Below are 24,408 nucleotides of genomic sequence, written 5' to 3' on the forward strand. Positions count from 1 at the left end.
GCCGGCCGGTGACAAGATATTTAATATTAATTTCACCGATTATTGGAAATGTTCGGTGACAACGTTGTGAACATTTGCACTGTGTGCCTTTCTGAAGAATAACTATTGTGATGTAACTCCTGATTGTATACAGTGAATTACCTGTACGATGTAGCTCCAGATTAAAAGTAAAAATTACCTACACACTGGCAAGAACTACACGCATCTGCATCGTTTAACTGGCTCTGAAACTTACACAGAACGTCGTGGCGGGTTTAGACATATGTTCTGTGCAATAAATAACTAACGCTATAAATGGTCACATTGTTTTGGTGGCTATATTTCTAAGCTTTTCTGTTCTATTGAAAATACCGACAAGTATTTATACTGAACCTTTCTATATAAGTTCTCTACAGAATTGAGCATCACGTATAATGTGCGTAAAGGACATTTGGTTTCTTAAAAGATAGTATTCTTAGTCCGGTTATCAAAAATCAAACAGTCGTAGGCTGCACAAATAGTAGAGCCTTGTGAGAGCGCTTTTACTCAAAAATCAAGGTGCCCTATTGCGTTTGCGTAATTTAAATGGCACCATACATGCACTTTTATCGTGCCACAGAACAACCATATGATTAGTCCGAACTCCAAAAACACCAGCTTTGCGGTTTATGTAATCTATGGAAAACCGCGTTGATGTAGACGGTCGTACGTATTATAAGAGTATGCAGCGCTGCATTTCATAATTCCTCTCGTTCGGGCAGTACTTCTCCTTCATTTGTGGGTGTAGTGGAATTATGCAAATGTGTAAATGCAAGCCTTTTCTTATTATATAGTCGATGTTCGATTTTGGAATACGAATTAGCTTCAAGTTAGGATGCGTGCATTTCGAATGTAGTTGCTGCCACTTACTTCAGATTACCATTTCCGACCCAAACAATTTCTGTAAACTTTGGACAACATGGATTTTTCATATAGGTTGGTTGCGCTTCGTACTGTGGCTTCGCCAAAACTTCCTGGGTCCTGAATAATAGACATAAATTCGGCAAATCATAAGTCAGCTTGGGCCTTTTTATTCTTCTCTCAATTGGGCGGTCGCCATGATGATATCCCAGTAGCCAAATTTCGGTCGCTGTGCCTCAAGGGTAACCACTAGTGCCAACACAGATTATATAATGTCCCTTGATCATAATGTAACACCGATGTCCATCTACTGAATAAAACGTCAATTATGCAGATAATAGGCATTTTAGGATACACGGTAAAGTTCTTTTTTCTTTTTCGTTACTTGGTCGTTATGGGGACGAGACATTGTACCCTACATAACCTTGAGGAATCGGACCATTCGATCTAAAATACGAAGCACACAGTTTTAATCACACGTAACTGTGGAATATTTATAATAAAACTATCTTTAGCATTGAGGTAGAGTGTGCGTGAGTTTCAGAGTATGCGAACTAACAAAAATGTGCTTTTTGCTAAGGCAAACGTTCTTTTCATGCACGGAATTCTTACCATTTCTGCGTGTGTCACTTCCACAACATACAACAAGGAACCGTATCAACACTGCCACTCATCAGACTTACGTTATTCGCTCTTTCTCTCTATGACTGATGCTACATTCACTTACCTGACTGGTCTGCACTCTAGTGAAAGCTGACGCAGTGTAGTCCCCAGGATTTCCCTATTGGGTTGGTAGGACGAGACACACTGATGGAAAAAAAATTCATGGCAGCGTTTTTTCCAGCAACCACAATGTTTCGACAACAGTGAAGTGTCACTGATGAACGGTGAACGCTCAACTGTTTGCTGTGTAGTTAAATCTCATGGAAAGGAGCACACGGTAGTCGACAATAAACACCTCGCACAATAGTCGTTCCAAGGAGAGTGAAAAAGAATGGCGTAGCGTACAGCCAGCGAAATTATATTTTTTTTTACGGAGTAAAGAGGCAGCTGTAGCAAAGTCAAAATGCATGTCCGGCACTGCGCTTCGAATGCATTAATGACACAGTCCTTGTTCGGTTATGACCTTATTACCGAGACATCTTTGGCTTCAACCCCAGCAATCCAGAAAGAAAAAAAGCCGGACGGTTCTAGGCTAGGCCTTGGTGAGTTATCTCCGTGTGGTGTTGGCACGTGTGTGCTTGAGCGGCGCAGGAGGGGGCGAAGGCGGCGGCCTTATAAAAGTGGCGCTCCCTGCCTGGTCAGCCGGAACACCCGGGCACTCTACCAGCTGGCGACATGAGGCCCTCACTGACACTGGTTGCGCTCTGCGCCCTTGCCGCCGTCGCCTCGGCAACCATCAACCCGGAGCCGCACGTCATCGGTGAGTACACGTAGTTTCACAACACTCAGATCTGCTTTCTAACGAAAGAGTATTTTCTTACATTCCGAGTCAGATGTCTCCAGACTTTCATCTGCACTCCACGAGCTAATATACGACGTTTAGGGGACTTTTCAATCTGTGCTACTGAGAGCGGTATATGCACTCCACTACTTAACCTAAGTACTGTCAAGTGGGAGTGTGCCCCAGGGATCAGTGTTGGGGCTGCTCCTGTTCCTTATTTATATAAATGATATGCCCTTTAGCATTACGGGTAACTCCAAAATATTTCTGTTTGTTGATGACACTAGCTTAGTAGTAAAGGATGTTGTGTGCAACATTGGCTCGGTTTCAAATAGTGCAGTACATGACATCAGTTGATGACGTGTAAAAAATTAACTAACGTTAAGTCACAGTAAGACCCAGTTTTTACAGTTTCTAACACACAATTCAACATATCCTGACTTTTTATTTATACAGAACGGGCATATGATTACTGTAACTGAACAGTTCAAATTTCTAGGTATTCAGAAAGATAGTAAGCTGTCGTGGAAAGCCCACGTTCAGGATCTTGTTCAAAGACTTAATACTGCCATTTTTACTATCCGAACGGTATTAGAAGTGAGCGCTACGTCGACACCAAAATTAGTCTACTTTGCTTACTTTCATTCGCTTATGTCGTATGGTATTATATTTCGGGATAACCCTTCCCATTCTACAAGGATATTTTTGGCTCAGAAACGGGCGGTTCGGGCAATAAGTGGCGTGAGTTCACGAACCTCTTATCGACCTCTGTTCACGAGTCTGGGTATTTTGACATTGGCTTCTCAATATGTGTATTCCTTATTGTCGTTTCTTGTTACCAATATTAGTTATTCCCAAAAATAAGCAGCTTTCACTAGGTTAAGACTCAGCAGAAATCAAACCTGCTTTTGGATCGGACTTCCGTAACTCTTGTGCAAAAAGGTGTGCAGTATACTGCTGCATCCATTTTCAGTAACCTGCCACTCGAATTCAAAAATCTTAGCTGTAATCCACACGCTTTCAAATCGAAACCGAAGAGTTTCCTCATGCGTCACTCCTTCTATTCTGTCGAGAAGTTCCTTGAAAAATTAAGCTGATTCTTATAGTGTTGCTGATAGCGTTTACTTAAACTTATGGACTGACTGTTTTCAGGTTCATGAACATTTATTTTTATCTGTTGTTACTTTTATGTTGTAATTTCATGTACTGACACGATCCATGACCTTGGAGATTTGCTCCTCAATTTGGTCCTAGGGAACTTGACGTGTAAATAAATAAATCAAAGGGCATGGAGGACTTAAGGGTGAGATACCATACGAGGTGACGCAGGGGCTGGCACGCTGGACTCGCACTCCACAGGCTGCCGATTCAAATCGGTTTCCGGCCATCGAGATTTAGATTTCCCGCGATTTTCCCTAAATCGTTCCAGGCAGTTCCGTGGTTGGTTCTTTAGGCAGAGTCAGTTTCTTTGCCTCTCCATGAAACACTTCGACTTTGTACTCCGTCCCTAATGATCTCGTAGTCGAGTGATCATTAAACCCTAACATTCCTTCCTTCCATCAATGTGATAGTTTCCACAACGAAGCTCCGTCTTGAAATAGGCCGGGGAAATTCTGGTCGTATATAAAGCACACCAGCGGTGAGACACAATCAATACTTCCGCTTCACGATAGCAACGGTGACGTTACCGATGACCACGTCAGTAGAGCGGAGCTACTTAATTACGGTTTAAAGAGAAGCAAGGTAAGACGCTTCATGAAAGCAAGTCATCCGACCCAGACTGTATACCAGTTAGGTTTCTTTCGGAGTACGCTGATGAAACAGCTCAGTTTTTAGCAGTCACGCACGACTCTTGGCTGGAAGGAACGATCCCCACCTAACGAACGGAAAGCACTCAAGAAAGGAGATAAAAGTGATCCGATGAATTACACGTCCATATTTTTGACATCAATTTACAATCCGATTTTGGAACAAGTGGTGTGTTATATACGATATTGCAGAGCACTGCAATATCGTATTTGTCTGCCGAAACCGGGTAAGCGACTTTCAATTAAAAATGTCTCCCCAGCACGGGGATACACGTAATGGGCGTACGAGTGAAGGTTGTAGAAACAGGGCTGACGACGTATGGAAGTTGTGACTGGCCGTGAGTCCTACTCGCAAAGCTTCATGGTAAGATGACCGGTCGCGGTCGGCTGAAAATCCGGCTTCGAGTCCCGGTCCACAATAAATTTTGACTGTCGACATTCCGTGATACATCTGATGATTGTCCGTATTAGCAACTGCGAATAGATTTCATGCATGTACTGAGTAAGAACATTGTGAAATACCTTGAAGAAAATGACCTGTTGACTCATATCCAGTACGCGCTGAACAGAAAATCGTTCTTTTGAAACACAGACGGCTCTTTATTCACACGAAATAATGAGATATGTCGATACAGGATCTCAGACTGGTTCCATATTTCTACACTTCCAAAGGCTTTTAGCACCGTTCCACATAAGCAACTCCTAATCTAGTTGCGTGCGTACGAAGCATCGGTGGTGCGACAGGATTCGTGATCTCCTGTTAACAAGGCTTCAGTTGGTAGTGATTGGACGGAAAGTTGGGGAGTACAACTGAAGTGATATCTAACGTTCCCCAAGGAGGTGTTGTATACCCTCTCCTGTTCCCAATGTGTGAATGATTTAGGAGACGATCTGAGCAACATCTTTGATAATTTGCAGCTGACGCCGACATTTACCGTCTAGTTAAGTCATCTGAAGATCAAAAGACAACCGCAAAATTATTTAGACGGAGAATCCCTGTCATGTGAAAAGTGGCAGTTGATTCTAAATAATTAAAAGTATGAATTCACTCACGTGAGCACTAAAAGGAATCCGTTGGCTTTCTGGTACACGATAAATTACACAAACCTAAACGCTGACAATTCAGCTAAATACCGAGGGATTACAGTTGCGACCAACTTAAAGTGGAACAATCATATTTAAGGAAAGGCGAACCAAAGCCTATGTTTTCTTCACAAAAGACTTACAAAGTGCTACAAACCTACTTCATATAGTGCCAACACTATGCTTGTCCGTCCTCTTCTCGAGTGCTGTTGCGAAATATGGGATCCCTACCATACAGGATTTGCGGAGGACACTGCAAAAGTTCAAAGAGGGGCAGATTTCTTTGCATTATCGCATAACAGGAGACAGAGTGTCACATATGATCCGCATTACGGCGAGATCGTTTCGTGAAATTTCAATCACAAACTTTCTTCTGTGACTGCAAAAATATCTTCGTGACTCTACCTACGTAGACAAAAATGACCATCATGATGAAATAAGTAAAATCAGCACTCACAAAGTAAGAATTTGGCTTCAGGTTTTACCAAATGCTATTCGAGAGTGAAACGGTCGAAAACTAATGTGGAAGTGCTTGTATGAACGCTCTGTCAGACACCTAAGTATGAGTTTCAGAGTAGTCACTTAGGTGTAGAAGCAGTTTACATTGTATCTGACAGTCCCACTCTCTATCACGCTATTCTGTTAGCAGAGGGTATGCGGGGAACAAAGGCTTTCAGCTGCGGCCATGCGGCCCAAATTCCTGCAATTACAGCAGCGTGATCTTTAAGCGAAGTGTGTGTCTCAGGAACTCTTATACACCTTTACTTACTTTGGCACCAAGACCCTCCCTATTTTGTAAGTCTCTCTGAAAATAACATCATCGCTCTCGTAAACGACTGTTCATTGAGCGTGTCTGTGAAACACTCACTGTGGCTGCATTAATTCGTTACAAATGCTTCAGTTTTTGTTTTTATTTTTATCTGTCTCTCTGATCAGTTCGGTTTGGTGAGGATCTCACATGGCGAGCAATACTCAAAACGACCCCTCTCGTGCGTAATTTAGACTATCTCAGGATATTTCCACGTAATATAAGTTTACCCTTCCACGGTGGAGGGTAATTTGTATGACAGCTCCACCTTAAACCGCCCTCGACAGCATCTCATAACCGCTTGGACGTTTTGTCTCATTCCAGTCGCCAGTTGCCATTCACGTATTAACCTATACCGGAACTGTTTGCGAATACTCTCAGATTACATTACATGTATTAAAGACAGTCTTTCCACTAGGTCCTCACTATCCGAAAGACTGTATACAGTTCGTAATACGCTTCTAGTGTCACCTCCGTCTTCAACCTTTTCAAGGAAAAATTGTGATGGAATAAAATGAAAATGTTGAAAAGGCATTAGCTTAGGATACTGGTTAAGATAGTGAACCGTAATCTATATTAGTAAGGTTGAAATCCCGACAGCCACGAAACGATTTCAGGTTTACGTGGGTGACGGAAATGTCTTCAGGCTAATACCACAATCATATTCGTCAACGAGATGATAACCGATATCCTCAATCTCTAATACACATTATAAAATGGCTTCGCTGTTGACAAGCTATGAAACATTCTTTCTTTTAACGTATTTTTTTTGTGACAACACCTATTGTCGTAGTGGCTAAAGGCTGTTGTGTCTGATAAAAAGCTTCTCAATTCGAATTGTATTCTGGAACTGTGTAATAAAAGCAATAATCTGCTTACAACACCAAGTCTTGTGCGACACAGTAATCGTGCACAGTAGTCGAAAAAGTGCAAGCACTTATCACTTCAGTAGAGTGAACTAAGCATTTCTTGTTATGCTTTTGGTGATAGACGTAGAATGTAGACTCTCTAAGAATCTCAAACATGAATCTGAGAAGTGTTTGCGTATCAGAGTTTCTGCACTGCCAACAGAACTAAATTATGGTATCACTTCGTATCCCATATGTTCCTTACTGATACGGATCAGATTCTACTTATCGTAATAAGCATAAATGGAAACAAAATTCTCAATCACGAATGTAATTTAACGACTTAGATACTCATATTTGAAATGATGCAGATATATTCACTCTTCTTATGTGCTTTAAAGGGGGGTACTAGATAACATTACTGGTGTATTAAGTATTTAAAAACAACTCCGGCACACAGTGTCATTCATGTAGTAGTTTTCCTGGTAGTGGCCTGTCCATAAAATTATTGCACTCGAACGATTTCCACATGCTAGGACTAAATATCGCTTGGCAGCTGTGCTTTAGTCTGAAGTAGCGTTACAGTACAGTAGTTGACCGAGGTACGTAGACATAAAAATTCATTCAAAGAACCACACGGAACGAAGTTCTTGCTTGTGCGATATTTATACCAAAGCTCCTGAAGAATGGTTGCAGTATTCGGCTGCCTGAACAAATACAGTCTGAATCAATGTCTCCAAAGTCATCGGGTGAAATGCTGTACAGCTAAATTAGGTTCTCTTCCTTTGATATTTTCTGTTCTGCCGTTATACTCTTTCATCACCTCAAACAATTCCTCTCATTTCCTTCAAAATATAATATTTTATAACTATTCCTTTTCAACTGCTAAACACTCCGATTTCAAGAACCCATTACTGCAATTTCGGATAATATTTGCTCAAGCATAGGAATTAGCCCTATTTCAACATAGATATTAAGCATAAATTACGTGTTTCATTTTGGTATCAACTCAAATTTAACATTACCGTGCTCTTTGCTGCCATGTAAGTTTTGTTGCCAGTGAAACACCAATCAAATTAGATATCCTATGTCGCGTTAATTTCTCTTTGATTGTGATGTGGCGATTTAACTCACACAACAATATTTCTACGACAGTGCACTTGGAAAAAATAAGTATTAGCTTATCTACAATTTTTTCTGTTCTCATTGAATTGGTAATATCGTATTGATTATCATTGTCACCATGGATCTTAGAAATGAGCTACTCATTAAGGAAGCATTTCACATTCCTTTTTTCCAAAGATTTGTTGTAGTTTTGAACATTTTCTTTACTGCGTAATTCATTGTTTGAGGTCGTAACCGAGAAAAATTCGTATATACTTCTTGCACATTAGAACAGAGGCAGGTGTTTAAGCTGTTCTAGGCAATAGCCAGACTTTTCAATACCGTCGCTGTTATTAAACCGAATATTTCTGGCCGCAAAGAAATGTCATACCATGTGACATACCTTTCTCATATAACCTAATGCAATGCGCAGACGGAAAGCGATGAGCCCAAGAGATGTAGCAGTATATTAAATGGAACTGGACAGTGTTCCTTTCTTCATTTGATGAAGCCGTCAAGACATTGTTATCGAGATTAATAGGCCGGTGGATCATTCGCAGATTTAGATAAATCTGAAAAGATTTGGGGAAAGCAATAGGATTTCATTTATCTGAGTGAGACGCTGTGTTGAAGTACATCAAACCCAATGACAAATTTTTACCTTAGTAGTCAGAAACTTTTTCACAAACATAACGTTACGAAATGTCTTCTCCTTGCAGCGGACAAGGATTTCCTTCTGAGGCAGAAGAAGCTGCTAGAAGTTTTCTGGCATGTCGGACAACCCACCGTAGACCCCGAGCAGAAGAAGATTTCAGAAACCTTCAATCTTGAAGAGAATGTCAACAACTTCAAAGTAAATCACATTTTAACGCACAGCTTGTGACTACACTCTTTGAATATACTGATTTCATGTATTTTGTCATCGTTGCGATAAGTTATACTGAAGTACTGCTTCTGACTCCTCTTTGCAGGATCCAGAACTCGTCAAGAAGTTCGTGAATTACTACACTCATGGTTACTTCAAGCAACGCGGGGAACAGTTCTCCATCTACAACAAGCTGGACCAGATTCAGGCTAAAGCCCTTGTCGACCTTTTGTACCAGGCGAATGACTTCGAGACTTTTTACAAGGTACAGAAAGTGCTGTTTGTAGCGAAATGTGCTTATTGAAGAAATATGCTGTTTGTTTGTCCTGCAGAATGAAATACATCTTGAAGCTGTTCGCTTTTTCTACAATGGTATTAACGTTGGAAACTAAAATCTATTTCACTCGATATTACGAATAACGGTACACACTGACGTCGATAAAGATTTTTGTGGTCGGCCTCGAATGTTTAACACTCTGTCACTAATTTGTGCTCGTTAAACTTCTATGTTAGCCTGATGCATTAGGAAAGATATTTTGTAAACATCTCACTGATAGCGTACTCTTGTGGCTATGTCTATGAAGCGTAAGAGACAGATCGGTGCAGAGTAGTAATACATGGGTTTCGAGTAACGTAGTGCAACTCTTCTCGTATCTATTTTCTGAGAGTTTTTAGTGGCTTATTAGAGGTTCAGTGTACCTAACAGAAACGTAAGTAAGTTTATCGTTGGTAGTAGCTAGCCTGATTGAAAGTGAAGAAGAATTACAGGATGTGCTGAATGGAATGAGCAGTCTAATGAGTACAGAATATGGACTGAGAGTAAATCGAAGAAGGCGAAAGTAATGAGAAGTTGTACAAATGAGAACAGGAAGAAGCTTAATATCAGGATTGATGGTCACGAAGTAGATGAAGTTAAGGAATTCTGCTACCTAGGCAGTAAAATAGCCAATGACGGATGGAGTAACGAGGACATAAAAACCAGACTAGCACTGGGAGGAAGGGCATTCCTGGACAAGAGAAGTCTACTAGTATCAAATATCGGCCTTAATTTGAAGAAGTCAATTCTGAGAATGTACATCTGGAGTACTGCATTGTATGGTAGTGAAACATAGACTGTGGGAAAACCGGAACAGAAGAGAATAGAAGCATCTGAGATGTGATTCTATAGGCGAATATTGAAAATTAGGTGGACTAATAAAGTAAGGAATCAGGAGGTTCTGCACAGAATCGGAGAGGAAAGCAATATCTGGAAAACAATGCCGAGGAGAAGGGACAAGAAAGGACATCTGTTAAGACACCAGGGAAGAACTTCCATGGTACTAGAGGGAACCGTAGGGGACAAAAACGGTAGAGCAAGGCACAGACTGGAATACATGCAGTAAATGATTGAGGACGTAGGTTGGAAGTGCTACTCTGAGATGAAGAAGTTGGGACAGGAGAGGAATTCGTGGCGGGCCGCATCAAACCAGTCAGAAAAAAAGAAAGTTCCTAATAGTGAATATTGAGTATGACACCATGTTCTTTACATGTAAGAACTCTGCAGTGCGTAGTACTAAAAGTAACGTTTGCTTCCATTAACTTTAATTTGTTGGTTAAAAATTCGTCTAGCATGAAAACTTAAAATCATTTATATGAGTTAGAAGTATTACTTTTCTGAGTACAGCATGAACATTGGGATGATGGACAAACTTGATGAAGGATGCCACATTGCAGTTTCATTTTATTGTCTTTACAGTTTCTTGGTTCATTTCAATTCTTTAGTTGAATTAGCAAAGTAATTCGTAGAGGCTCTAGCAGATACATTAATTCATTCGCATATAATAAACGTTTATAAATTCTGTTTTTTTAGGTGCACTGAGAACTATGGTGATACTTTTAACGTATCTGCCATTTCAAATATTCGTTTCTACACATTTAACTCTTGAAGGTTTTTGTAAATGCTAATCGCGAACTTGATACTTTCGGCTCGACGCCCAACAGTGGTTACCGGAGTGTGAACGGATGGTTACATAATACACTTACCTACATCAGTGTCGCTGGTTTCCAGACGTCCGTGTGGGCCAGGGACCACCTGAACGAGGGCCTGTTCGTGTACGCACTCAACGTGGCCAAGCTGCACCGAGAGGACCTCTTCGATGTAGTCCTGCCCCCCTTCTACGAGCTGTACCCGCAACTGTACGTCAGCCCAGAGGTCATCAAGGAGGCGTGGGAAGCCGCCCTGCAAGGTACCACGGAACATTTCATCATTCGCTAGCCACGCAGTTCATCACACTGTAAACATTTGTACAGCAGATCTCTAATCTTACAACCGGGCTCTGTGGCCGAGCGGTTCTAGGCGCTTCAGTCTGGAACAGCGCGACCGCTACGGTCACAGATTCGAATCCTACCTCGGGCATGGGTGTGTGTGATGTCCTTAGGTTGGTTACGTTTAAGTAGTTCTATGTCCTAGCGGCTGATAACCTCAGGTGTTAAGTGCCATAGTGCTCAGAGCCATTTCAAACTTTTTTTTTTTACGCTTACAATATTTTCTTAAGTATGCGGAGAGAGCGTCGTGGGAATGCTAATAACCTAAATTGTCTGAAGATAGACGCCAATTGCCCCGCGAAATTCTGCTTACAAAGTATCAATAAAAATCTGAATATAGTTTTCTGCCTCCTGTGGATCGTTTCCGTATGGATCGGGAACACAAGGTCATACCAATAACAACAAACATGACGCATGTTAGCTATCATTCTTCTTTCGGTCTATAAGCGATTGAAATGGGTAGTAACCCTACATTTTGTACACTTCTAAGTAGTCTCTGCCATGCACTTGATAGTGCTTTGGATAGTATGTAGATCGACCCAGACAGACGCTTCTAGTCTCACACAGGTACAGATCAGGCAGCAGGACTTTTCGATTAAAGCTTTCTCGCGTAATAAATATTCGTAAAGGTATCGAGCAGTTACTGAAAGTATGTGTAATGTCAATGTCGAAACTTATATCTCGGCGCTTTACCGACGTCCTGCGAAGTAACTTACGTAGGTCTCCGAAAGTCGGATTACGTCTTGTTATTGGCCGATGTTAGTGATCTAACTAATAAAACCGTTCCAAACAACTAACATATGCAGTGAGAGAATAATAAGAGAAAAATATTAACAAGCCTAAATAATTCTTTTCATTACAATACTTCATACATTAGAACAAGGCTGCAGTTCCTGTGCTTCAAATGCCAAACTCAGTTCAGTTGATGCTCTATACTCTATAAGGGCTAGCGCCTATAACGCCATCTGTATGGAGAGCCCAATGTACTTTCATATTTATAAACGTAAATGAAAATTTGATATTTTTCGAAACTTAGCATGACGTCTAACACATATAATCACACAGTTGACATCTCTATAATATTTCTCTTTATTTTTTTAACTCGTCCGTTATTAATATAACAAAAGTGGCAGCTTATCCGTGCCCCAATAGCTGACGCAGTGACTATTTCAATAGACTCAGTACAAAAGAATGTCAAATACTTGCCCCGGCATCCACATTATATTTGATTGGTCCTGCAGCAATTATAACAAATGCTGGGGCTGTAAGTTTTGAAATAACACACGCAACATCTTTTCCCAACTTTCAAACGTCAGCGTCTATGCTGCAAAACGATAACAAAGCATGAAAACATTGCTTGTCATGCAAAAAATCCTCCATTCATGGTCCTGTGGCACTTCAGATAGCATCAGTAGTTTTTCACCGACTGCTTTCAAGAGTTTTATTGTTTCTATTCGTTGTTGGACCATATCGGTTAATAATTGTCAAACTTACCTTTGGAAAATTTATGAATGACTTTGCTGGTATACTTGTTACGTTATTTGATTTTTAAACAGCTGTGAAAAACTGAATGTCGTCAGACATTTCTTTCTTTACTTATTCTCATCAACATAAACTGACACACAATATTTTTAGGGAAAAGTAATCTGACTTTCAATAATCCCTACAAAAGAATGGCCCCGACTAACAATAACCTATACATTTCATGAATCACTTACCTCACAAAAATCTTCGTTACGCAAACTACTGCAATACAGCGAGCGCCAATACTGCCAGCTAAATAAAAGATTCAAACTACGGAAGGCACTAACTACTGATAGGCATAGTTAGCAAATGACAGATTTTAATAGAGAACAAACAATGTATTTACCTTAATAGTGTTCAAAAGTATATATATATAACATCCAGATCGTCCGCTCAAAATACTGCCATCTGTCTCCGCACATCCACCACTGCTGGCGGCTCACCTCCAATTGCGTAACGCTACACACTGTTCACATCCACCTGCCCAACACTACAATAGCAAATGTTCCAACAAAGCAAATCAGCCACAGACTGCACGCAGCACAGTCAGTGATTTTCATACACAGCGCTACGTTGCGTTACCAACATAAAAACCTAAACAGCCTACATAAAATTGGTTGCCGCAGTACCCACTACGCTTTTTGTCATCTACTTCTCTTCTACCAGACTATTCATCTCAGACTAGTAGTTGCATCAACGTCCTCAGTAGTTTGTTGGACACATTAAAACTTGCCGGCCGGAGTAGCCGTGCGGTTCTAGACGCTACAGTCTGGAACCGAGCGACCGCTACGGTCGCAGGTTCGAATCTTGCCTCGGCATGGCTGTGTGAGATGTCCTTAGGTTAGTTAAGTTTAATTAGTTCGAAGTTCTAGGCGACTGATGACCTCAGAAGTTAAGTCGCATAGTGCTCAGAGCATACATTAAAACTTGTGTCTTCAACTACAGTTATTTCTCTGTTTATGTGCCTCTGGTACCATGGAAGTTATTTCGTGATGTCTTAACATGTGTACTGCCCGCCCTACTTGACAATGTACCCCACATTTTCCTCTCCTCACCGATTTGGTGAATAGCCTCCTCATCTCTTCTCTATTGGAAAATTAGCTATTAACATATTTGTCCGTAAATAAATCATCCAATCCTCGTTCCGCAATCCAACAGGAAAGGTCTTCAACAAGGAGAACCCTTACGTGATCCGCGTCAACTACAGCGGGCAGCCGTTCGCTCGCAACGCCGATGAGCTGGTCTCTTACTATGCTGAGGACGTTGGCCTCAACGCCTACCTGGACTTCATGCACTACCGCTACCCCTTCTGGGCCAAGATGAATGAATACAACCAGGCCAACTACACCCGCCGTGGAGACCACTTCTACTACGGCATCAAGGCCATCGTCGGCAGGTACAACCTGGAGAGGCTGTCGAACCACCTCCCAGACGTAGAGCCCATCGACTACACGAAGCCCATCAACGGAGTCGTCCCTCAGGGTCCCATTGTGCAGTACGTGAGCACGCTGGAGAAGAGGCTTCGTGAAGCCATCGATGCAGGATATGTATTTGACGTAAGTCCAAAGACAGAACCTTTATTTGATATGTTGGACTGTACGTTCCAGCGGTGTGTAAAACATTTTCTCTCTTCAGAGCAACTTCACAAGATACTCACTGAATGACCCTCTCAGCATTGAGATCCTTGCAAGAATCGTGGAAGGCAATGCGGACTCCATCAACAAGGACTACTACGGCTCGTTCTACAGGAACCTCCTGTCTCTCGCTGCCGGTCCAGGCGTAAGTACTGGTTTAATTCCTGACAGTATTCTGTAGAATGTCAAGCTCCGAGTCAGTACCTGTTTTCTTAGGGTGATTTTTTTTCCAGAGCGTCACCCCAGCCTCTTCCTTCAGCAACCCCGCCTTCTACAAGGTTGCTGCACGTGTTGCCTCTATCCTTGACCAGTTTAAGGACAGGCTCGGACCTTATCCAGTAGAACAGGTACGACACAGAATAGTCCTAAACTACACAAGCGCGGTTCTTAGATTATTACAATTGTCGTAGGGTGTTGTCCGAAACAATCTCAGTGTAGTTCATTACTTACCTATTCAAACGTGCTGATAGATTATGACAGTTAAGGTTTATTGGGAAAAGGGGCCAGTAGTGCAGAAGACTATAACAGCTCCAGTTCCTTTCAGCTGTAAAAACATAGAATTTAGTTCGTTGCCCAAACTAGTATTAGACTAGAGTTATGACCTATAATGAGTTTTTGTTATCACAGAGTCAGTGTCATAGCGCAAACACACATTCTGCATTTGTAAACTTAAGCCACTTCATACCAGTTACGAAAGTTCAGAACCGTCGCAATCACCACCATTGTAGACGACATATTCAATTTACAGTACTGAATCTGCATCATTTGCCCTGCGAGATTCACTGACATGCGAAAAAGCACATCGCATTGCAGTTACTATCTCAATCCTGACACTATCCCGATATGACACTGGAAAGTATTGAAAACAGATATGCAGTAAAATAACGCACTGAAAGGCAGAGTAGTAACAGGTGGTGCACTGTTGCGTCCAATGCAAGAGCAATTGAAATAGAACACCTAATGTAATGTGATCTCGCCAATCCGAATTTTTAATATCTTCTAGTACTAATGTACTCAGACGTCTACGTATAGTAGTGCCTAATCATTTCTTCTTGTTCTAGTTACTTGTAAACAGCAAGCAAATATGTGTTATTATACGCACTGCTATTGAAATTCTATAAACAGCGCACCCACGAAAACTTCTGTGTCTGTAACTTTTCGCTGTTCTGTACATATTCCAACATAAATTAGGCCGTTGAACGTATAAGTAACTATTCCCCTAAAAGTTATCAGCTTTATCGGCGAAAGAGATTTATACTGTAGTAGTACCAGTTTTCTATTATATTTTATTACATTATATATTAGATTTTATAACGCAAAGAAAGTGATTTTAATCGATCGGATTGCCAGAGAAAATTAAAATTGCTTACTAACAAGTTACTTGCTACAGATATCGTTAGTCGCAATGTACTGTAAAGTTAGGAATAGTGCAATAGGGAGGTGTGGACAGATAGATGTCAGCCTGACCATCGAGGTTTATGTTTGTTGTTCTTTTTCTCTTAACAAAACAACTTCGCAGGAATGTCGACTTGGCCAACTCATGAACGCCATTCGAACTTATCGTGATACATTATTACCTAGCCCACACACGACGCGATAATCTACTATTTTATCCTACTTGTAGTTGCTTGACAGAATTTCCTTGTCTTCTAAGACTTCGTATATTATTGCTATGCATAACACAGGCTCATGTAGCTCAAGAACGCGTACAAGTAATATTTTCCTCACGGAATGCGCAGTTGGTTTGCTTAAATTTCCCAAGTAGACAAAATTTCATTTTCCGCTTCACGTAATTGTTGTAGTTTACCAGACAGAGGCCGGAACTGCCGAAAAGCACACAGTACAAAATGCCAGAGGAGGAAGACGGTGCGGTTTCTGCCTGGATGACACAGAACCCATTTTCTTTTCAGCTGCTGCTGCCTGGAGTGAAAGTCGAGAGCCTGACCGTCGACAAGCTGGTGACGTACTTCGACGACTACGATTTCGAGCTGAATAACGCTATTCCGGTCGGAAGCGTGGAGGAAGGCGCCAAGCTGAATGTGGTGGCCCGCACGCAGCGGCTGACACACAAGCCGTTCAACTACCACATCAAGGTCACCAGCGACAAGGACATCGACGTGTTCGTGCGCTTCTTCTTCGGCCCCCGCTACGACGTCTACGGCAAGGAGCTGACCCCCAACGAGAAGAGGCACAACATGCTCTACACTGACTCATTCGTCTTCAAACGTAAGTCTACTGAACCGGTTAACAAAAGATTGTTACCTAATCAGTGATCACGAGATGACGTAATTCAGTCTATGACGCTGAGCGTATAATGAAACAGATAATAGAGTCGCGCAGTTACATTCCTGTTAAATATCTCACTAATGATGATTTTTAGAAGTAGCTCCACAAGTAATAAAAGTAAGAAAATATATTTACTACGTAAAAATACATAACTGATACACCATACAATAAAATAACAGGTGATCAAACTACTAAAACATTAAATTCCAACAGTCCGCAGTACCGGTATTAATTGAAGTCGTTTAGAGACTCACACAATCAGTTTCGCAACTTTTAAGTCGCATCATCCGGTGTATATCAGAATAGAAAATTTTCACAAAATAATACTTTTATAACAGGGAAATGAGGTCAACTGAGACATCTTAAAGTACTAAGTGAATAGATTTAAACAAGGATGTATCAAATAATAAAATTTTTGTATGGATATACACCAGAAGATGCAATTTAAAAGTAGCGGAATCCATTGTGTGAGTCTCTAAACGACTTCAACAAATGCAGCTACAGCTTGCTGTTGGACCTATAGTTTCAACACCTCTATACTGATGGTCATGTGTGTAATTACTTTAGTTGTAGCCGCCCTAGTTTTTAAAATTAGCTGCCATTATGTAAAAATGTGTCGATTCTATTCTTCTCATTCCAAGTGCATTCTTTTTCAGCATTTAGTATCCGTGAGAGATAACAGACTCAATATACTGATATTAGTTCTCGACAGTTTCAAAAATCTAACTTCAACTGTATATAAAAACAAATTATCTCTTTCCTTCTATCAGTCATACCAGTTCATGAATTTAGACAACTTTATCTATGAAGTGCAGCTGTCTGTTGCTATATTTAGGTTAAAATCAACAGTAGAGATGGCCGTAATATTTGTTGATTTACCGATTTCGGTTTATGTTAAAGCCATCTTCAGAATTTTTGGCCCCCTATGGCTGGTACTGTGGTGTTGGTGGCTCCTCAGTGATCACACACTGTCAATATCCTGAACATGGTTTTAACATAAGCGAAATCAGTAAATCAACAAATATTATTGTCATATCGACTATTGATTTTAACCTTAAATCACACTAGTATTTCACAGTTATAATTGGCACTCAGTCTGTAGAAAGCTGTACTTGGCAGTCATTCTGATCATAAAAAAACGTGATTTCGCGACAAATTCCCACACCTCGAGCACACAGTTCCTTCTTTCCGGTGCCTCAGTTTCTTGGTTTCATACCGAAATCATCAAGTAAGCAAGTCATAAAAAGCTTTATGACATTTATAAATGAAGAAAACTGGATAAGAGTGATTGACATTGAGGCCCCATTCTGAAAAGTTCGGCCACCAAGTTCATCGAGGCTACGGGCGGAGAAAATCTCCAACCAGATGGGGAATCGAACCCGGGCCCGATTGCATGGAAGGCGAGCACGTTACCAACCAGCTAAGCATGAGGACATTTAGAAATGATTTTAGGTGTGTCTGGGGCACGGGGTTAACAAACGTTTCGGCACCAAATACTGCGTGCAAATGTACCTGTACCTGGGAAACCTAGGTGGCTCGCTCCACTACTTCACAAAACGAATTAGAAGCGACCAGAGACGCTAGTGCTATTACTATGGTCCTCAGTTCGAAGATTGCTTTGTTGAAATTCTCCACGCTAGGTAAACCTGTGCATAGCTACTGCACCGACCTACGCCGATTTGAACCAGCCTACTGTATTCATATCTTTGACTACCTCTACAATTACACCTCCCCCCCTCCTCAATCTCCCACCATTACCAAATTCACGGTTCCCTGATGGTTCAAGGTGTTTCCTATGAACCGATAACTTCTTTTGTTCTAGTTTTGCCACAAAGTTCTTTGTTCCACCCATCAAATTTAGTACCTACTTGTTAGTTACTCAGTCTACCCATTCAGTTTTCAAAATTCTTCTGTAGAACCACACTTCAAAATCTTGTATTTTCTTCCAATGTGACCCGTTTATCGTCCACGTTCCCCCCTCCTTATAAGGTAATGCTCCACACCAATTTATATCTTAGCAAACGACTAAAATAGTCTGCAGTGACTGATTTTCAGTATTTCATATAATTAATAATCGAATTTAAAAAATTAATATTGTGTCATAACCTAGTCATTAAGAAGTATAATCTTAGGTTTAAATATTATTGCAGTAATTCTGGCACTAAATTTGGAAACTGTCTAGCTTTCTTGAGGCAGTGTAGCCTGTGGCGCACGAGTTATCCACACTGTATCCATCTGGAACTGAGAATGAGACCATTTAGCTTCTGACAAAAATCTTTATATGTAAGTTGTAATCATTCGGAAACGTTTTCTTGCTGATACACAAAAAAAGAAAGGGAATAACTTTAACATCAGATGTGACGTTTTAATTTATAACTTCTTCACTGCTAGCTCTGTTCGCAATACATTTAGCACGGAATATCCGCGCATATAACTGAGAGAATCTGCAAATTTACATCTGTGTACGACGTACAGTTAACGCGTACGACGTTATAAATATTGAGAGTCGTGAAACACCAAGTTTTGCTTCAAATGGACCCCAAATTACCCACTCTACACTCATCTAGTGACTGATAAAGAGAGCACTTAGCGACATCCAAGAAAGTTAGAATACAATTTTAAAGGTCTTCTAAACATTTTCTCGCCTAAAGACTCAGTGTCAGATATTAAACACACATTCTTACATTGTAAAGTAATCAGAAAATTGAAGCTGTTTTACATATAGGAGTTGGATTCTTTAAAGAATCGGGGGTTTATTCTTGCTTCTATGGGCCGTCAACAGTGTGATAAATTATGATGATACCTGACATTGCCAGATGTATTGGAGGCGGTCTCAGAATTTAAACACAGTTGTTCTTATTACAGAAGTTTATTCCTCCAGATAGCCCAAACATACACAGTGATTAATAGTTACAGCGAAATTAAATTGACATCTTCACACATTTGCATTGTCTTTTTGTTTTTTTTTTTTTACGATGTCACTCCACTTCGTCGACTGTTCACATTAACTGGACATAATGTATAGAGAAGACTTTCCCCAGTACTATCTCTCGTCATAGTATAGGAGAACAACTGTGCGAACAATGTGCAATAGTTTCAAATTGTGGTGTGCGTACTGTAAGACCCTCGGTACACACACCCCATCAGATTATTTGACTTGTCGCTCTAACGAAGTAGGCGAGTGTCAGCAATATATCTCGTGGTCTTATCGTGGCGTGTTTATCTTCTGCCGTTAGGTCAGAGGATAGAAATGCCACTTGCACGCTTAGGGTAGCAGACTGACGGTGACCAACTATAAACAGAACTTGATCATTTTTCACACACATTTATTAAAATAATAACAGTCATAAACCTTACTTAACTTGATTCTGGATGCCTTTTTCAATTGACAATCTGAAGTTCCTTCAGTTTTGGTACGTTAATCTTATTCTCACCTATCTCTGTTACTGGACAAAGTGTCTATTCATTTATCTTCATGGCTATGTACAGGAAATGGTAATCTTATTAGGTGCAGACTGAAACTTGACTATAGACTGGTACAGACTAATGCAGACTAAGGCAGACTAATACAGACTAATGGAGACTGGTCCAGACTGGTGCAGACTGACTAATCGGAGGTCTGTACACTCGTTATAATACCTCAGGCGTTCAGGTATCACTGCGTGAGTGTGATCTGCGACGAGATAATGTTCTACATTAGCAGAAATCTCATTGGCTGTGTTACATATTAATACACGGATCGGCGGAAGCAGAATTTGGTCCGTCTCTATGGCAGCGCCATCTTGTAGTGCGCAGACGGACGAGTGCTGCGCCTGCACTGTTGTGCTTAGCTGGGCGCGCTTTATATGGAAAGTTGTGTACGCACTGACTACACAGAACTATGTACACAACACAAATAAAATACCTACAATGTATACAAAATGTTTTGCCCTTGTTGATATCTGATAGTAAAGTTACCAATAGCACAGAATATTTAGTGTACAAGATATTTATCCGTAACTGAACACTAAACTTAACAGAAGTCAAATTTTATTATAGTTTGGGAGAAATGTATATATTTGTAAAATTTCACTTTCTGTTTCAGTGAAAAAGGGCGAGAACGAGTTGGTGCGAAACTCGAGGCAGTTCAACTACTACGGCCAACTGCCTCTGACCTACAGCAAGCTGTACCACCGCACCGAAGCGGCCATCAAGAGCGGCTCAGAGGTCTACGTGGACGACTTCGTGAAGAAGTACGGCGACCCCGAGGGTCTGATACTGCCCCGCGGAACACGCAGCGGCCTACCACTCACCACCTACGTCATCATAACCCCGTTCACGCGAACCACTATCAGCAGGATCAACCCCTACACCGACGACATCGGCGCCAAGATCTCCTTCTACCCCTTCGACAGGCCCATCAACGAGCTGGAGTTCGACGTGCCCAACTCGTTCTTTGGAGAAGCTGTCGTGGTGCACAGGAGCGGTGATGAGGTCATCAGAGCCTAAGTGATAAGGGTCACTTGGTGCCCGACACTCATCTTTAGCATAGTATTACATTAACATTGTAACACGTATATCAATAAAAGCTTAATTTTCTAATAAACGACATTCATTAGTTTTTTTAATTTTATCAAATAATGGTTCAAATGGCTCTGAGCATTTTGGGACTTAACATCTATGGTCATCAGTCCCCTAGAACTTAGAACTACTTAAACCTAACTAACCTAAGAACATCAAAGAACACCCAGCCATCACGAGGCAGAGAAAATCCGTGACCCCGCCAGGAATCGAACCCGGGAACCCGGGCATGGGCAGCAAAAACGCTACCGCACGACCACGAGATGAGGGCTTAATTTTATCTCCTCATGATGTTAGCGCAGGAATAGACAAAAGTTATTGCATCTCTGGTAAGGCAAATCCAAGCAATAGACAATACTGTAGCGTTTAAAACACTGGATTTCCGTTTCAGCCATTTTCTAATCTTTGGTATTTTCCACTTCTATAGTTCGAATAAGGTACGACATTATAGACCCATCTCATTAATGTGGTCAGTGTGACTTGGAGCAAGCAAGGTGATTTACTACACTTCGTTTTCAATGCTGGGCAGACTGCATTCGAGTGGTGGCTGAAAGTTACAGCCTCAAGAAGTCTGCATATTCCAGCTCCAATCCTGAAATATCATTAGTTATTCAGCACTCAGAGACAACCTGAAGATTACTGACTTACACACAAACCGTACCCGTTTCGGGAGAAAAATTCATGTAGCTTCGAATACATTCGTGCTTTAAAAATACATTTTCATATTCGTGGTGTGTATATCACCACTTAACCGAGTTAGTTATTCCAGCAAGTCGACGCATTCATTAGGATAACAAGCCTGCAATCACCTAATTAGTTAAGCGAGAGGATATAGTCCGATTTAGTAGTCTCATAGTGTGGTCCCTGGAAAGGGCAAACGGTTAGAAAGGAACTGATTTCATGGTTGGAAATGCAAAGGTAGTTCAACTGTTGTCACACATTTTGCAAGCGTTAGAAGTAATACTTCTCCATCACTTGGCTAGTATACCACTAACGTGCCGTGGAACACACTAATATTATTCTGTGAGAGGATTTCGAAGTTTGACAGCGCTTACGTCTCATGGACAAAGGTATCGGACTATAATCTCCAATTTGGTGAAATAACAGAAAAACCAAACGGGCTTTAATCTTGGGAGTCAACGAAAGTGATAAAATCATAAATGAATGATAAAACTCAACGGTCACCAGCCCAATTAGGCACATTAATTTGGAAATATATATTTGAAAAAAATTGAATACTGGTTATTAAAGTTGTTTTATTGAGATTTCCCTTTGAATAGCAAACAGAGTAGAAACTGGCACAGTGTGTAGCTGCAGTTACCAATAACATACACACCAGTAAATTATGGGGAGCAAATTTGCACCAAGCCCATACCAATGACAGGCATACTCAAGAGAATTACTTGATCAAATATTGAAATGTCACTGCATGAAGTGCAGAACTAAATTTGGACATGCGAGGTTCTATCTTGGCTGTCATGTAGAACACAAATAAAGATGAATAACATCATAAATACACTGTTTAAGCTCCTCCACATATAGCAGTTTACCTTAGCAAACAGTAATAGTTCAATATTTTTCTAATAGGTGAAGAATATTATGGGGACCTATAAACTAGTTTAGTTTTACTAGTCAACACTCTCTGATTATTGTAATAGTAAAGGCTAGCTCTAAAAGCTAATCATTCATTCACTTGGAGTAGTTCATAAATTACTTTGCAAGACAATAAAATACAACACTGGGTTTAATTAACTTCAAAAAAGGAACCTATTATGATGGGTACCACAATTACACCTTCTTTATAATTGTGTATACTTTTACTTCTAACAATACTATTGTATACCTGTCAAGTAGGTATTCTTTGCAATAATATTTTTTAATAAACTAAGGATACTTTAGCAATAGCCTATCTAACTTCTCTTTTGTGGTTTTAGCTTTAACTTTTACTACTCCTTTTACTTTAGGCAAAAAATCGCTTTTAAGCACATGAACGCAAGAATTGTGCATTTAAATCAGGACACCCGGTTTTAGTAGCACTTACGTGAGGTCCCTGCATGGGTTCATGATCACGATCGAGAATAAGGTTCCGGATAGGCATTTAGGTTTTATATGACTATTATTGAAACAACACACAAATTAACTTGTGAATGCCCATATACATTACTTAACAGAATGTATGAAGTTTGTGAAGCAGTGGCGAAGATTGGTCGCAGTCGACATGGCGGCTAACTCTACTCACGGCTCTTGATGTACGAATGCTCTATAAAATCTCTTCTTGTTGTCGGATTTTCCACATATTACTGGCATTCCTTTATTCCGTGAATACCAAATAATAACCCGATCAGCATCCGAAGCAAATCTCTTACAATGCGCCTTCCAATTTCCTCTCTTAGCACCGTCGAATTGTATTGTCTTACGGTTAGCCACATATTGCGTGTCGTTCACACAAAGGAGCCGCTCAGTTCGGCCGCCAACCCCACCTTTTACATCGCGCCCTGCCACTTCCGTTACGAAAGGACTTCCCTGCAGCGTTTACATGTTACAAATACAATTATGCTAAGCATGAACCAGCTTTTAACAAACATATTCTATTATATGAATGTATTCATACTATAATAATTTCAAAACTCAACATATTCTTTTACAAAACTCCAATGTTTTTGCCATAGATCAAGGAGTTTAACCAACACCCTTTTTACATTGCAAATACACAGATACATAAAATAAACGTACTTCTAATCGATAAGAGTGTTACAATAGTCAACCAATCATTATCAATTCCGCAAACCTGCTAGCTGACATGTGAATCTAAAGGAGTCTTGCAGATAGTTGTCTTAAAAATGTGGTACTGATGTAACTACGCTTATCATTTCTTCACATTCTAAGAGCACTCTATATTCCATAACTCACTGAAAGTTTATTTTAAGTGCATCACACTTAATGTGTATCATTGTTACTATGTTGATAGTATCAGTAGACATTCCGAGTATGTAATGTAGGTGATACGAGTAGGAGTGTTACCCCATGTACTGTTATCCAAGAAGGCGTCCGTGATGTCATATGAGGACCTCATCCAAGATGACGGCTTTTTGCGGAAAGTTTGAATCTTGGCAGGAAGATAGGTCAATTGTTCTACCTCCACGTACCTAACCGCCTTCCCTCCCTTTTCCCCAGAAAATGGCAGGTACTTCAAGTTCCATCAGGACAATGTTATGCCCCTCTACTAACCCAAGAGAATGGCGAGAAGATAAGTCACTTGGG

The 24,408-nt window shown here is 40.7% G+C and overlaps 1 protein-coding gene across 1 annotated transcript; it reads left to right on the forward strand.

The window, feature by feature from the left end:
• The first annotated feature begins 2,171 nt into the window (after positions 1 to 2,171).
• LOC126334878 (allergen Cr-PI-like) lies at positions 2,172 to 21,177 on the forward strand. Its single transcript, XM_049997577.1, has 9 exons — positions 2,172 to 2,302; positions 8,694 to 8,827; positions 8,946 to 9,104; positions 10,887 to 11,064; positions 13,826 to 14,223; positions 14,303 to 14,446; positions 14,535 to 14,648; positions 16,212 to 16,527; positions 20,672 to 21,177. Exons 1-9 carry the CDS (start codon positions 2,218 to 2,220, stop codon positions 21,073 to 21,075), a joined length of 1,932 nt encoding a protein of 643 aa, XP_049853534.1. The 5' UTR covers positions 2,172 to 2,217; the 3' UTR covers positions 21,076 to 21,177.
• Positions 21,178 to 24,408: the final 3,231 nt, after the last annotated feature.

The sequence above is a fragment of the Schistocerca gregaria genome, chromosome 2 (genome assembly GCF_023897955.1).
Source record: "Schistocerca gregaria isolate iqSchGreg1 chromosome 2, iqSchGreg1.2, whole genome shotgun sequence".
In the NCBI taxonomy this organism is placed as follows: domain Eukaryota; kingdom Metazoa; phylum Arthropoda; class Insecta; order Orthoptera; family Acrididae; genus Schistocerca; species Schistocerca gregaria.